Source organism: Stenella coeruleoalba, assembly GCF_951394435.1.
Source record: "Stenella coeruleoalba genome assembly, chromosome: 2".
Classification (NCBI taxonomy): domain Eukaryota; kingdom Metazoa; phylum Chordata; class Mammalia; order Artiodactyla; family Delphinidae; genus Stenella; species Stenella coeruleoalba.
The window spans coordinates 26,197,318-26,214,234 of NC_137147.1; the positions used below are offsets into that span (position 1 = coordinate 26,197,318).

The 16,917-nt window shown below is 49.6% G+C and overlaps 1 protein-coding gene across 1 annotated transcript in view; it reads right to left on the bottom strand.

The window, feature by feature from the left end:
* Nucleotides 1-415: 415 nt before the first annotated feature.
* Nucleotides 416-16,917, bottom strand: part of IFT43 (intraflagellar transport 43) — a gene marked incomplete at its 5' end in the record, with an annotated part of 88,016 nt that continues 71,514 nt past the window's right edge. The window contains 4 exons of the mRNA XM_079915062.1: nt 416-672; nt 804-866; nt 1,384-1,459; nt 1,710-1,782. Coding sequence (XP_079771188.1) covers nt 550-672; nt 804-866; nt 1,384-1,459; nt 1,710-1,782 — 335 coding nt within the window. The 3' untranslated portion in view covers nt 416-549. The remainder of the gene's footprint in view (nt 673-803; nt 867-1,383; nt 1,460-1,709; nt 1,783-16,917) is intronic.

Sequence of the window (16,917 nt, forward strand, 5' to 3'; positions counted from 1 at the left end):
AGCCACTCACTGACGTGGGCAGTGGGTCATCTGATCGCGCCCACCGAAAGCTCGAAGGAGACAGCGCAACTTCACCAACATAACTGACCGTCCAAAGTGAGAAAGGCATGTGGCCAGGCCCTCCCCAGGACCCCAGCAGGCAGCCGCATGCCACCTCCCGTATCCCTGCGTCCAGGTGCTCACAGGTAAATGCTCCGGGGAGCTGCTGTGGCTTCTGTGAACCGAACGGCTTCCAGGAGCACCACCGCTTCTCCCCCTGAATCTAGCTTTCCCTCCCAAGCTTCAACGATGGGGAGAGATGCCCTCCTTCACTCTTGACGAATCTTTCCAAGGGAGTGCTGGAAAGAAACGGAAGAGAGGGCTACAGAAAAAAGCAATTTCTTACAGTCGAACGATCCAATGCGGTCTACTGAAAATAGATATTTTTATTACAAAATAGTCCACATAAAAATTCTGAGCTGCTTGCAAGCTTCTTTAGTTTTAGGTTTATGGCCTGTGTCTCGAGTCCAAAGCAGAGGCGACCGCGTGCAGGGAGAGCGACCCCCGGGCTCAGGTGTGCGAGGGCTGCTGTCCCACGGGGTCCTCCTTGTCCGTCTGCAGCACGTCCCACTCGCTGAGGAGCTCTGAGGACACCTCAGTGTACAGACGGTCCCAGTCCCAGCTGACATCATCCTGCCGAGACAGGCATCGCGGGGTGAGCTGGGGGACGCCGTCCCCTCGGCCACAGCCAGCCTCCTGCCGAGGCCAGCCTCGGAGCCAGCTGTTCCCGGGAATGAGGGGCGGGCACTGCCGCCGCTACGTACCTCTCGAACCTCATGCTCCGGTGCCAGGACTTTGGTGAGGAGCTTCAGGTCGATCTCTCCATCCTGTGAATGGGCAGGGGAAAAAAAAGAAAGAAAAGGCAGGCTGTGCACCTCGGAGGCCTTCGGACAACGACCTCTGGCAAAGAGAGGGGGACCAGGTTGAGTGTGGTGGAACTTCCCAAATCCAGAATGCCTTGCGAAATTGCAAATGCCTTGTGAAAGAGCAAAACTGTGGGGGGACCCCAATGCCACTGAGAACTGAGGGAACACCATGATGTCCTACAGGTTGGGCACTCCTTGGGGGAAGGTCAATACCAGGATGGCAGGCATGACAGCAGCATATCTACTGATGCCCCGGGGGCAGCCAGGGAAGCAGGAAGGAGACTGGCCCTGGGAAGGCTGGAATATGTTGGGTCCAGGGATGCTGTAATACCCGAGGATGATGTCTCTGGCAAAGGGACTGTTGCCCGGCAGCCTCAGAGACCCACGGAGGAGAGGCTGTAAGGCTTTGGAGAAACTGAGAACTCCCTACGGATGCTGCCTGGAGCCTGCTCCTCTGCACAGAAGCTGCCTCACTCACCAAGGTCTGAAAGGCTGCGTACTTCATGAGGTCATTATCCAGGTCACGGTAGGTCATCACCCGGTTGACCTGGATGCTGCAGGAAAGACGGAATGTGAGGAGGAACCACAGGCAGAACCAGTGCCAGGAGTGCTGCCGGGCCACCAACCCAGAGCCTCGTAGGCAGCTGGGAAGGACCAAAATGGGGAGAAAACGTCTAATAAAATGGGAACCCTGGGATGGAACCCATCCGGAGACATCTGGATCTCCCCTGGGGGGCAGCACCACTGGAGATGGTGTGTGGCATGGTCCCTGCCTCCTGCCAACTTCATATTAATTTAACATACCTGGGAGGGGCCGCCACCTGCAAAACAAAGTCTTCCTCCTGTACTTCTTCCAGGTCCGGAATAACAGGAATATCTGCAATGAGAGGAGAAGCCAAAAATGTCAGCAGCACGAATGGGGGAGCTTGCCTGCTTCTCCACTGGCTACTTACCACCTTCAACGTGCCGACCACAGTTAGGGCTACAGGCTTTGGGTAGAATGGACACAATGGTCTCTGGCCTCTAGGACCCCAGTCTAGGGCTGTGGAACTGAAGTAGAGGTGTGCATGGGAATCAAAGGTAGAACTTCAACAATTCCCAAATCTCAGGCTTTACCCCAGAACTTGCTGGACTAGAATCTCCTAGTGGGGTGGGGCTCAGGCGTCTGTATTTTTTCCTAAGATTTCTTGGGTGATCCTGACATTTGCTCCAGGTTAGAAGCCACTGGCGTAGCTCTCTAAGGAGAAATGTAAAGAAATGAGAAGAAAGTCCCAGACAGCACTTGGGGAAGTGTTTTATTAGAGGAGAGAAAAGAAAAGAGGAGCTGAATGAACCTGGCGTGGTCAGAGACAGAGGAAGTGGGAAAGCGTAGTGTCACGAGGTGGATGTCACCATGAGTGCACCTCCTCATGACCAAGGTTCACACCTGCATCAGCTCGTCCTAGTCTTTGCAAGGCCTGAGCCTGTATCTGAAGGTCACTTTACGCCTAATGATGTGACCTGGCTTCCCAGCAGTGTGTCCAGGATCAGAGTCTCCACTTACCGGGTCTAATATAATAAACAACACTGACTCTAAAGATGACACTTCCCTTGCTGTCTCTTGGAGATTCTCCTCCTCTGAACTCTCCACATGAGACAGACATACAAACATAGGAAGAGACATGAGGCCATTCCCTTTGTCAATCTAACAAAGTCATGCAAGTGGAGAAACAGAGAGACAGCACATCACTTAATTGTGGAAACTTGCTTATTATAGCAGAAAAATCGTCCATCTTCTCCTGGGGACAACCTAACACCTTAAAGAAGTACTGCCTTCTCTCAGTGAGTATCACTGACTGGTAGAGGGGCTTTCTTTGTTTTAACCAGTCTGCATAGAGAAAAAAAGAGATGGGGCAGAAAAAAAGGCCAAGCAGGGAGAGACAGTCCTGGAATTCCCAAACCAACTGCAAATATTAAAAGGAGGAAAAATTCCAGAGAGGAGAGAGCAGTGAAGACACCCTTCGTTTTTTTTTGTTTGTTTGTTTTGTTTTTTTTGCAGTACGCGGGCCTCTCACTGTTGTGGCCTCTCCGGTTGCGGAGCACAGGCTCCGGACGCGTAGGTTCAGCGGCCACGGCTCACGGGCCCAGCCGCTCCGCGGCATGTGGGATCTTCCCGGACCGAGGCATGAACCCGTGTCCCCTGCATCGGCAGGCAGACTCTCAGCCACTGCACCACCAGGGAAGCTCCCACCCTTCGTTTTTGCTTCCACGGACTAAATTTAAAAAAAAAAAAATTTTTTTTTTTTTAAGAGACGCAGAATCATTCCAAGAACAGCTGGGAAGACCCTTGCCACTTTCAGGCTATTCATTATTTAGACTTTGCGATGGTTCCAGTCAAGCTAAGCCCGAGTACATAAATGTCAGTTCCCAGCCTGGCGTCTTTATTATTGCTTCCAATGGGGGGGTTACAGATGCCGTACCTGGAAAGAGAGACAGAAAGCATGCAAGGGAGAGACGGAGACAGAGAAAATAAGACAGAGAGAAAGAGACAGGCAGAGAAAGAGAGTGATTAAAGGGATGAAAATAAAAAGAAAATGCTGATAGGGAAATAAAGAAGACACATACACCAGCCCCGAAATAATGAATCACATTCAGCAAGTCCTCTATCTAGAAAGACGCAGTGCAGAGCTTAGATGAGAATTAGAGATGGAGTTCTCTAATTTTCTATTTCTTATGCTAACAGAAATTCAGCTTGCTCGTCCCTGTCCACTACGAGTGAAGAATACAGTCCATGTGAGGGCTGCCGATGGCACCGTCCCTGAGTCCAGGCCGAGAGGGCTCCTAGGCTGGCAGGACTGCACGGGCCCTGCAGTGGGGCAGGGCGGAAGCTGGCCGTGCCATGCGCCATCAGCAGTGTGACAGGTCCGGCGTGAGGCAGTTAGCTGCTCCTGGCTCTCCTCGGTGTGAGGCCCAGCCTGAGATGAATATTCAGAAGTTGGTAAGAAAATGCTCCCTGCTGTGCTCAGGGCTCAGGACGGGGTCTTCCCCAAGTCCCCTCTTGCTCTGCAATGTCAGCATTTGGGTCCTGTCAACTCTGCCCAGCTTCTCCCAGCTCTGAGGAGCTGCACTTCTGCCCACTATCCACTCTGAGTCCCCGTGGCTTCCCTGTTTGTCCCCACCCCCCTCCTCCAAATGCGCACGAAGGAGCGTGGGGCTGGCCCATCTGTGACAGAGCGGAGGTCAGCTCGGGCCTTGGCAAAGGGGCCGCTCAGAGCGGCACTGGCGGGGCTGGCCACACAGTGGGACTTCTCTCTAATTGGAAGCCTGGTGTCCAACAGAAACCGGCGAACTGCCTGAGCGGGACCAAGCCAGCGATGACAGCCAGGCCAAGGCAGGCTGGAGCGTTGCGGTGCAGTGACAGCTTGAGCCATCGCCGCAGAGCCTGGCCATCCAACTGCCGGCCCCAGTGGAACAGGTGGCCGTGGAGCAGGTTTCGGGCAAACTTCAAAGAACTTCCTAATTTTACAGTTTCTGATTTACAATCACAGACAAGTGCTTGCTTATGGATATATATAACATGTTCCCAGGAGTTTCTGTCCTCTTTCTCTCTTCCCTTCCGCCCACCCCTCTCTCTCATACACACACATGCAGGATGACCCAACCTAGAAAAAGAAAACGGGCTTGAGAAATCAATCCGCTTCTTCACAAAATTACCTGCGTGGAATGATCCGGCTCTGCCTGTAATCAGTGACGGCTACTTGACCTGCAAGCCTGAACCAGTGACCTAGTGTCTGATTCAGGGTGTCAAGCTTAACATTCAAAAGCAACAATTTTAATAGAGACAGTAAGAGGAACAAAGAAGTATGCTCTAGGACTATTGAAAAGCAGCCACTATTTAAAAAAATTCAATAATTATGTTAACTTTAGTTTCATTTTCTTCGATGCTGCTGATAATAAGAACATTAACAGAAACAATGGGTTACTTAAACATATGGGTAAGACTCCTGTCCAGTGGCTGAGACTGCAGGCACTGGAAGCATTCGAAGCCTGGCTCCCCCGTGTACTAGCTGTGAGGCTTCATCCTCTCTGTGCCTCAGTTTCTTCAGCTGTAAAACGGGGAACATAACTACACCCACCTCACAGGGTTGCTGTATTACATGCGATCATCTAAAATATCAAGCACTATGCTTAATAAGTAATAAATATTCTATATTATTCTTATTCGTTTAACAGATAAAACATTGAGCATGGAGAGAAACTATATGGCTCTACCCTCATTTTCTCATTTAATCCTGCCCAGTTGTCACCATCTTCCAGATGAGAACACTGAGGCTCAGCAAGATGAAGTAGCTTGCGTGAAGTGAGTCATTAAGAATGGACAGAGCAGGCTTCCAGCTCCAGTTCAACTGCACCCCTCCCAGAAAGGCTGTCCCCACCCCTGCCCAGAGGCTTTCTTTGCAAAGGTCCAGTGACTTCAAAGACGCCTCTACTAGTGGAGATGTGAGACAACCGCCTATAGTTGGGACAGCTTTCGTTTTGCCTGCGACCGAGTGTCCTCTGTTCTCGGTGTTTCTCTGTCTCCCAATAACCGTAACTAAGGGAAGTCTCTCCCTCACCGTATGGCCGACTGGCTACTTCCCTACAACAAGGCCAAATGGTGCAGAGAGAAAAATGGACCGACACTGGAGACCCGGTGGCTGCGTGGAGAAGGAGGGGAACGGACGCCTCGAACGGGCCCAGGAAAAGGGCCGGCGAGGCAAAAGGGCTGAGACGTCAGTGCCGCAGCAGCGGGTGCCCTCATCCTTCGTTTCAGCTTCCCCAGACAGCGCCCCCTGCTGACCAGTTACCCGCTGCTCTCTCCCAGCTCAGACTCCTTAACAAAACGGGCCTTCCCTGCTCTTTGCATTTGCTCCCAGCCTCTCATGTCAGCCATCTCACTTGCCTTTCACCTGCCTGTATCACACGTGTTGCCCAATTAGCCACACTGTGGGGAAACTGCATTTGTTCACTTGCTCATTCGTTTATCCATTCATCCTTGAAGGGATGAATGGAGCAGCCCCTCTGTGAAAGGCACCGTGCTAGAGGTGCCGGTAACAACAGCAGATAAACCCGACATGGGCCCTGTCTTCCTGCAGCACCAGTGTAGTGGGAGATAGCAATAAACACAAATAAATGTGCTGCCTGCAAATGAAGACACACACTGTGAAGGGAGCTAACTGGACTCTGAGACCAAAATAACAGGGAGACCTAATGTTTTATTTTTAATGGCAAAAGTAATATCATATGTGGTAATAAATTCAAATGCTGTAGACAAGTTTAAGATGAAAAATGTCCTTTCCTTATATGAATCCCAGCCATCTCCCTAGAGGCGATCGCTATTAACCATTTCTCATATATGTTTACTGAAAAGAATTTCTGCATACACAGCACATATGTCCTTTTAAAATGTTTGCAAATGGCATCATGTTACGTATCCATTGTTTTACAACTTTTTTTTTTTTTTTTTTTGCGGTACGTGGGTCTCTCACTGTTGTGGCCTCTCCCGTTGCGGAGCACAGGCTCTGGACGCGCAGGCTCAGCGGCCATGGCTCACGGGCCCAGCCGCTCCGCGGCATGTGGGATCCTCCTGAACTGGGTCACGAACCCGTGTCCCCTGCATTGGCAGGCGGACTCTCAACCACTGCGCCACCAGGGAAGCCCCAACTTTTCTTTTTTTTTTAATTATTTTTTGGCTGTGCCATGCGGCATGCGGGATTTTAGTTCCCCGACCAGGGATTGAACCCATGCCCCCTGCAGCGGAAGCATGGAGTCTTAACCACTGGACCTCCAGGGAAGTCCTGCGACTTACTTTTATCTGTCCTTTTCAATGTACATGTGCATCTTATTCTTTTAAATGACCATCTAGTTTTCTATCAAATGGATGCTGCATAATGCCCTTAATTCAGTCCAGAGAGGATCTAATTCAGGATTTTGGGGGGGTGGAGTGTCGAGTTAGGGAAGGTCTCTGAACTAGGACAGGGCCACTGAAGGATAAGCAGGACTAAGCCAGGCAGGGGACAACGTGCATAAAGGCGCTAGGAGGTGAGGAGGAACTCGCTAAAAGGGTGGCGTGGCTGGCGTGCAGGGCCCAGGAGAGAGCAGCTCGGGGCGAAGCAGGAGAGAGGGCGTCAGGTGCCAGGTGAGGAAGGACCTGCATCAACCGGCCAGGAGACGCCTGGGTGCCTACTATAGGCAAGACCTCTTTGGAGGCATATTAGGGGCAAACCAAGATGGACCCAGCATGGAAAAGTTGCAAAGGGAGGGTCTATACATTAAAAAAAATGATGATAAATGAGCAGAATAAGGAAAATGCACATCCCTTCCTTTGTGAATCATCTTGGAACCCAACAGGCAGAATTCAGAGCTTCCTACTCTACCTTTCCACAGTGCTGTATATTCAAGGACACAGGATGGACCTGATTACTTTGCTGTAGGTAGAGCAAGTGAAATTTGCCCTCGGCCTGCCTCCTAGATGCTGAACTAGTGGAGGGTGAAGACCACGTCCCAGTCACTTCTGCATTCCCAAAGATGGGCAAACTAAAGGACAACTGAACGGAACTGGATCAATAAATGCCCCTCAAATCTGCAAGTCACACACATGGATGGGCCATGTCCATCTTCTCTATATCATTCTAATTACAGTATAAGTGTTACTGAGTCCCAAAGTTGCCTAGGCAGGATTCATTTCGCAAGAACAACCAAGAGCAATCCTTAGATACATCCTGGATTTGACGACATCACAACAGAGGCTTTGCCTCACTTGAGAGCTGCAAGGCCTCCTGGGAAGGGCCTGTGCATATACAAGAAACAATGGAGGAGTGGGGACAAAGTTACAGAGGAAGAGTCATCCAAATTGGGTCCATATGGACTGCTGGGCTTCCATCCTGAGGCTGGGTCACACTGCTCTTCACCCTGGGCTTCCTCTTGATCTCTAGCGTGCCCCACTCCACATGCCACCTTCAGGGAGTCCCCAGTAAAGGCTTGTTAATGAACAGCAACAGCAGTAAGAGCTAATTCCAAAGAGAGAGGTTGCCAAATGGAAAACTCATCAAGATACCAGCATACTAGCCTGCCAGATCTACCAACAAACCAACTACCAGATGAAACCACAGAAATAAATGAGGGGTGCTTAAATAAGTAATAGAAATAAATAATAGAAACATGTGGGAACACCAGTAGGATCAATTACAACTGGTTTCAAAGATGCGAGAAGCTGCCACTTGCCCTGAAATGCACACGTTGCCCGTAATACCATCACACCCGCACACTAAAATGCTAAGTACCCAGGGAAGTCCCAGAGGGATCCTTTTCTGCCCCTGTGGCTCGACAGCAAGAAGCCTGCCTGCCTCCTGCAGAGACCCTGGCCCCAGATCTCTGCAACGTATTTCATGATAGCCTGCCTTCACATCTAGCTGTTGTTGGCTTGTTTTGGTACAAGAACAGAAAGTGATTTCTTAGATCAGGCTCCGCTTGTAATGAGTACACCCTGAGCATTACTCAGGCTCTTTCCTTGGCGCAGAGGAAGGAGAGAACGAAGGAGGCACCCTGATCCGGCCCTCGGTCCCACCCAGGCAAAGATGGCTCAGGCAGGGAACCCCTCCTCTCTGTGTCCCTTTTAGGTTCTACTCTTTGCTGATTTTCTTGGTTGGGGGTTTCTGAATGGAATTTTCTGGTCGTGGCCAGAAGGGTTTCTAGAGAGCTACATAAAGTCTCTTCTAACTCCAGCACTTTCTGACCTTGACGCCTTAGTAAACGATACCAGGGGCTGGCCTACCTTGTCAGGTTCCTCCGGGTGCTGAATGATGACATCTGCCCGTCTCGCTTCACCCACTAACTGTGCCCCCCACGGCAGAGGCCCCATGCGGTCCCACACCATCTCTTCCCAGAGCTGCTCCCCCGCCCAGTGCCCTGGCCACAGCAGAGCACTCGTGGGCTGCTGAGGGCTCACGTCCACCCTGCATAATTCACAGCCACATTCAGTAACCCACCCGAAAGGGGCCTGGACACACTGTGGAGGGACACCCCAAGAAGAGCAGTCCAGACAACCCCCAATGTTGCACTCAAAGTCAACAGACTCTCAGCAGAGCTCGTGAGCGAAAGGAAAGAATGTCCACGTTTCCAGGAGATTGCAACTTTACACCTGAGATCATTATAATTTTTCTCTGCAGCTGCAAAACTTTGTTTTACTGAATGCTGTTACCTTCTGCATCACGTATGGGGAATTTTAAACAGGCAAATGGAAGAAGGTCTGATTGAAGATGAAGTTAAATGAAAGAAATTGGTCTCATTTAGCACATGACAGGATTCATCTGTGTTCCCAAGTCCACTGAGGTGGCATCATGGGCGTTTCATATTCATGAGCTGCTGCGACACTGTGTCCCCTCATTTACAAAGAGCCGTGTTCAGCAAATTCTGTCCCTGTGGACACTCCATGCATTTCATGGTCTTGTCAGAGAGACATCAAACACTCCAGTAACCAAATACCAGAAAATGGCTTTAATTAGTGGATCTCAATCGTATAAATAATTTTTTTTTCTAAGTGAAAAAATGGGAGAATTTTTTTAAAGGGAGAAGAAAAGGGGAAAGTGGTAGGCAACAGGCTTCTAACACCCGAAGGAACAAGGGAAAGGGACGGTCTCAGAGGAGCTCCTGGGCCCCTGCACTCCCCGGACGCACTGGGGTTCCGGGGCAAAAATGCATCTGCAGGTCCCTGGCGGGTCTGCTTTATGAGGACCGATCCCCAGTGATTTCACCTGATCCGGCCAGGTCACTGGGAGGGGAGGAGTGAGGCAGCCACGGGAGAAGAGTCTGAAAACTGTGATGCTGCTGGCCAGAAGGTCCACTGCAGGGACCGAGAAACAGGACTGATCACGAGCAAAAGGTGCCCATGCAGGTCCCTGAGGAAGCGAATGACAGGGGCAGGAAGATGTCCGTCCTGAGGCGCTGGCTTGGGTGGGGGGCGGTTTATCTATGTCTCGTACGTTGAGATGTCTCCATGCTCCTGCCAAACCCACCCCCTCCTCCTGCTGCTGGGGAAAGAGATCCCCGACCTCAGGAAGAAAATCGAAAGAGCCGGTTGTTCCTCCCAGCCACCCACGCCGTGGCCACTCTCCTGGCTGACGACGGGCTGGACGGGAGGGCTTGGACTGAGTCCATTTCTGAGATGAGCCGGGCCTCAGGGGGTGTGGTGCCGGCTGGGTGGTGGGCAGACAGGAGGCTGTGCTGAGTGGTGACTTAGCTCGCGGTCTACTGTGGGTGTGCAGGCCGGGCCTCAGCATATTACCCACAGAGGGGTGGTGGCACTCTCCGGAAGGAGCATGAATGCAATCCCCTAGAATGCGATTTGCCCCATCACCCCACGCAGTCCACCAGGGGTTGTGGAAGAGTCAGTATTGACCGCACAAAGGGTCGTCAGCCAGGACTGACCCTTTGGAGCAATTCAAAGGCAGTGCTCATGGGAGGCAAGCACGGCCCAACAGGGGTTCTCCATAGGGAAGGATCCTGTTCAGCCCAGGAGCCTGACACTGGGAGGACCCTGGTGTCACGCACTGGAGTGGTCTCTAGGGAACAACCGCACAGTGGTTACCAACAGCTGAAGGAAAAGAAGAACAATGAACAGGGATGCTCCCTGCCACCCCAAGAGCTCTCTGGGAGCTTCGTGGCAGTTCCAGCTTTGATCCGTAGAGATGTGTTAAGGGCGAGGGGTGGTAAGCGACTTCAAAGGTGACGAGGAATGAAGTGGCTGGAAGGAATGGAAAGTGAGGAACTCTCCACTCTCTTCAATAAGGCCCAAGATCAGTGATATGGTATTAATGTGACAGAGAGCACCTTCTCAGAGCCGCCAGATATGCCTGGCTTCTGTGTTAGAAACCAGGCATATCTGATTCTATTTCATCCTCTCCGTGTTACGCTGAAAAAAACAAGACAAACTACCCTGCTTTTATTCTAAATCCTTAGGTTTTGTATTTTTTCCTTATATATATTTATTACAAAAATGCTCCTTTGATCAGTGCCAGCCGTGACTCCGCCACATACAGAATGCTTCTGAGCGGTTCCCTCCTCGCAAGGCCACTGCCGGTGACAGCCAGCTGGTTTTGATCACAGCCATTCCCAATCGGATTTTCATAAGATAGATGAGGAGTCTTACTGCTGCTCTCTCTCTCATCAGATGAGAAACAGAGGGGGAGGGGGGGACGGGTCCTGAGGGAACGGGGCAACAATCAAGGGCTGCCGGGTTCTTTCTCCGTCCCTCCGCTGCAGCAATTTTCAAAGGCATTTGCCTCGGGCACTTTTAAATGATGGTGTCTCAATTCTGTAATCATCTTTCAAGAGCTTCCTCTTAAAGGGTCTTTTAGGTAAACCCAGTCCGTCAACCACACTTATGCACTCAGGAATCACATTCCCAGTATGTGTCCCCATGCGTGTGTGTGTATATATAGGTGAGTACACACATGCACACACCAAACATCTGGGCATTTTTAGACAGCTGGGAGGACCTGAAGCTGGAAAGGAAGACCTACCAGTTGGCCATATCAAGTTCGTCTCTCGCTAGGGTAAAAGGGTCCCTATCACCGCTCCCCTGGATTTCTGCTATACCTAGGCTTTGTTATCTCAGGTTCTTCTTTAGAAACTAATCCCCATGTGTTGGAAGGAAAGACTTCAACTGAGGTCTAAGTGATGCACTGAGTCCAACTTCAGATGAACAATCACGCCTGTCCCTTCCTGTCTCACCTAAGCACTATCTGACCGTCAGACTTCAAGATGAGCGAGGCATCACGGCCGTTTGCTTGGAGAGCACAGTCCCCAGGCCACAGCTTGCTGTGGTTTGGGTTACAAAGACTATTTGCAGCAACCTACAAATCCACCTGTCTTTTTCTTGTGTGTGGCAGAGAACGCTATGCCTCTTCTCTATACAGTCCCCGTCACTTGAAACAGATATCCTAAAGCACTGAGCCTCTCCTTCTAGTCACATAAAAATCTGAGTCTAAGATGTCCCTGGGCAATGGTTCTCATCAATATGGCCTCATCTCCTCTCTGCCCTCATCCACCACTCCTTTCACAGCTGTGCGGAGAAGTACCCGTGCCTCTCCCCAAAGCTGGACCACGGCTCACCATCACATCTAGGACCATCTCACGAAACTAAACGGGATTGGCTTTGCCCTACCCTGATCCCGTCTTCCATATTCAACAGGGACAGAATCCAAGGAGTTACGGAATAAATACCCAGATCTCTACAACTATTTCAGGGAGATTTAACTCTCTTTACTTTTGTCAGTGCTTAATGTTGGATGATTTACTATTAACCACATTCCTCCAAACCGACTACAGCACGATGGAATGCTGACAGAGCTTTCTCTGTGTTCCTGGAGGAAGGTTAATACAACCTGCTTCCTTTACGATGCGCGTGCATGCGTGGTGCAGGACGTCTGTGTCATGCTCCCCACTCTCCCTCTTCAGACGGGGACATCCCAGTAAGCTGCTCACGTGAACAAAGAAAATGGAGTCCCAGAGAGGTCGCTGTCAACCACGTTTCGGGCAGAGCTGTTTGTGACGGAACGCTTGGAAGGCTGGTGTGACCCAGAGATGGTAGGGGCCCACTAGGGGCCTAGAGCACTCTGTTCCAGCTCTGCCAGCAGAGCAGGAGGTCTGGTCAACGCTCTGGGCTGTGCTTTGCAGCTGGACCAGGGCGAGGTACGGAACAACTGAGGTGACAAAGCAGAACCACCAAAATGTGCTCCAAGCTTAACTCCATTTGCAGAAGCTCCCCCGACTCTCTGCCTCTGCAAGAGGCAAGAAGAGCGCAGCCAAACCAGTCTCTACTATGTGTGCTGAGCTAAGCCATTCCATCCCATCAGCTCTTAGCTACCTACTCCACGATGGTGTATGCTTGTCCCACGGCAGGGGAATGGGACCCTGAATTACCTCCTGCAGAAAACAGCAGCAAGTCAAAACAACTTTTCTTGCTTCATTAAAGAAACTTCTGGCAAGTCCCCTGTAACTCCTCTGGCATCTCACTCACTCTGGGGCCAAACCCACACTGGGGAGTAAAGAAGTTGCCCTTGGGGCCCCAAGAGTCTACAACTACTAGAGTTCATTTTTCTTTTGCTGCCAGGAATGTGGCCTTAACTGTCTATCAAGGAAGAACTGAACCCAGATTCCTGGTCCACAGAGCTGTACTAGAGGGTCCACCTGATTAGGAGCAGGAAACCTGGGTCCCAGATCTGCCCCTGATTTGCTGACCATGTGCAGTTACTTGTCAACTTTTGTCCCAAGTTTCCTCATCACCAAAAGGAGGTGCCTTCTATCTCTACGACATCCTTATTTCTAGGCTGTCCATTCCCATATACCTAGTGATAAAAAAAACCCAAAAACACCTGACTGTCATATTTGCCTATGGAAGTCTTTCCAAATGTCCCAGCCACAGACATGGCCTACAGGTAAAGCGCACCAAGTCTTTTGTTTAGAGAATCACTTTACAGAAAGTTTATTTTCTATACTAAAATGAACCTGCACTGAGTCCACCTGTGGCCCATGATGATCTCAGCTCAGTATTGGCACCATGATCCAACACCCCTGGCTGGGGCTCTTTGACGTTCCATGCAGTCTTTTGAGTGTCCCAAGTCTCTGTGATGTCAGTTTGTTCCCTCAGCTGTGTCTCAGAGCACTGCGCTGGTGGGAGAGCTCCAGCCATAGCCCGCCACAGCCCAGGGAGTGCCCTGCGGGGTCTCTGTTCTTCCAAACTTCCCATACTCCCCACTACTCACCCTGACACCTGCACAAGCCCAGTGACACTCCTTCCTCTCCCCTTAAAATAGGCTCTCCTCTCCAAAGGACCCAGAAGAGAATTCATTATCTAAAAGCAATCCCAATGGATTTGATAGAAAAGAAAACATAACATGAAGGAGAGGCGTGGTCCAACCTGAAGATTCTGCTTCGTGTTGCAGAGCCCTAAAGACCTAGTCTCTCTGGCTTTTCTCTGCTCAGCCTGGATGTTGCTGCCAAGACTTCACGGGGAAAGGATCAGCAGAGCTGAGGACAGGGGCCAGCGGGTTAATCTGAGAATCAGGAAAGGATGACAAATCTTCAGCAGGGCAGTGGGAATATGAGTGGAGGCAAGCTTCCGGGATAAGCAGGCTTGAGAAACGAACCTAACACTTTGAGAGCAAAGACGAAGGTGGTGAGAACAGGTGATCATGGGTCACAAAGGCCATGTCCCAACTCCAGCTCCGTCACTTACTAGCAGTGATGTCCTGGAGCAGCTCATGCTGGCTAAAAATTTTAGGAATTTCGCATGCAGGTTGTTAAACATAAACATTATTAAACATTAAATTATACATCCTTATAATTAAATAAATTATATTAAAAACAAAGGTAATACTCAAAACTCACCACTTCCTAAATTTTACTACATTTTACTTTGCCTATGCTCTTGAAATTATTTACATCCAATGTACCTGTATGATGGAAACATACTGGTGTGCTACTGTCCATCTCTTCCCAGTTCTGTGGTCACTGATGTCATGCTGGGAGCTTGAAAACAGCCCTCATGGGAGCATTTACACCACAGAAATCGGCAAACTCTACCAATGAGGACTTTTTCTCCCCCAGAGAGCTGGTTGTTAAATATTTCCCAGCACATCATTGCTTACTAGCCATGTGACCTCTGTGAGCTACTAAACATCACAAAACTTCAATTTCTTCTTCTGTAAAAGGGCGATGATCACAGTGTCTCTTCATAGAAATGTTGTGAGGATTAACTGAAATATTGCAGGTAAAGCAGCACAGGGCCTGGCTCTTGGTAAACACTTACAAACATTGATTATCAATACCATTTCCTATAAGAAGGACTTCTTTTTCAAATTTCATACCCAGTATCCTATAAATAGAATGAAGCTTAACAAGGCACAGAGAGGGAGGCAAAGGAACTAGGTTTGGGTACTACCTAATAAGTCCAGTGTGCTGCAGTAAGCTTAAGGAAGGGAATGCCAACATAACGGAACATTCATACTAAGCAAGAGAAAAGAATTGAGATATCAGGGTTCCAATTTATCTGCACTTAAAGAATTCTTTCCACTTTCTCTTTCTCCACATTAAAACTGCTTGGGCCAATAGTGACTGCTGCTTGCAGGAGAACGGATGAAGGATAGGGTGGAAGGATTAAGCAGGCAATGAGGAAGAGCCCAAAAGAGAGTTAGAAAGCCCGGAGACAGAGATGAACGGGGAGAGGGGCGACAAAGCGATATCCCACTACATATAGCATTTTTCTAATTCCACTGACAGTCTAGCATCTCACATCTCATCCAGCCTCATTGCTTGGCTGTGTTCAGCCACTTTTACCTATTTTCCCTGTTGACATGGATAGAAAATTGAGCAATTACCCTTAAATTTGGAGCTCTCAGATCATCCAGATTGCTATACTTGCAGAATTAAGTTCCCAATTGCCCCTGGCTAGAAGTGGCTCAACTCAGCCTGTCCTTTAGGAATTTCACACTTTTGGGTTGGCCATAGGATTTATCACTCCTAAGGTTTTAAGGTATTCGATTCTGTCACACCTGGACCCCAGGATGCAAAGAGCACAGCCCTCTCCAGTGGGGAAGTGGCATGCCCCAGAGGCACTGGGAGATGCCAGGAAGAGGGAGTTATAATTCCACCCGCAGTCCTGGGTTACACCAAGATGCGATGGTTATAGGCAAGAAAGAGCTAATCCTTTTTTTTTAAGCTCCTGTTTTCAGAGGCTTTCCACTTTTTTAAAGCCATTATTTGGGGGGCTCACAAGTTCTTTCTTAACTTGACTTTACCTCAGAGATAAACTTTTTGAAAGTTGAGTCCACATCTAATTGTGTTTTAAGAGATGATCTCAATCTGAATACTGTTTACCTTTTTTAAAGACAAAGAATTTCTTTTCTCCCATTTGTGTGCCTCTCAGTGCCCCTTTTGAAGTTTCACTTTCCATCCAGGGTTCACTTTCTGAGAGCTGGATTTTAGAGCCGGAAGAGACCAAACAGGCCTGGAAACACTTCTGGCGTCAGAGAGATGACAGGACTTTGTGCCTCCTGTCTCCTCTACCAGGGTCTTCCCAACCCCCAGCCTCCACACTCCTTTCGCTGGCAAGCAATTTTTTATTTATTTTTGGCCATGCCACGTGGCACGCGGGATCTTAGTTCCCCGACCAGGGATCAAACCTGTTGCCCCCTGGATTGGGAGCATGAAGTCTTAACCACTGGACCGCCAGGGAAGTCCCTGCTGGCAACTTCTACTCTTCCTTCAAGTCGAAGTTTGAAAGTCACTTCTTCAGAGTGGCCCTCCCTCAGTTCCCAACCCCAAACAGGTCTCCACGTCATTCTCCCTCATGGCACTCCAGACTCTTCCCTCAGTGGACTCAACTGCAATTTGTCCTTACTTATTTAGTGTGTGACTATTTGATTAGTCCCCATATCCCCGACTAGACTGTAAGCTGTATGAGGGCAAGGACTAAGAATGGTTTGTACACCATCATGTTCCCAGTGCCCAGCTCCAAGCATCACACATAGCAGGTATTCAACAAATGGTGGTTAAAGGAATGAGTGAATGAATGACTTGCCCACTGTCGCCTGTAGAGACTGGGTTCACTCCTATTCCAGATCCAATGTTCTTTCTCTAACATACAACCTTCCATGACAGAAGTCTGAAGGCCTAGGGCAAACTAGAAACTTGATTCCAAGAATAGGAATGGATAATTAAGCCACTAAAGGAAAGATCTGTTTTGCCATCCTACAATTTTGGGACCCTGAGGTCATTCGGGGGCTCTGGCTGTCCATTATTCTTAGCTGTTCTCCAGAACCACGAATCCCAACTTCCCCGAAGCACGGTGTCAGCTCTAGCTGTGAGCAAATCTACCTAGAATCAGCAAATTAGATGACTGGCAATCTTTAACCTTCATGAAAGGCAGTTTATGTGGGGATGTTGACTATCTGTAGTTGAGAATGGACCAGAATCAGGGCTTAACTCTGCAGAA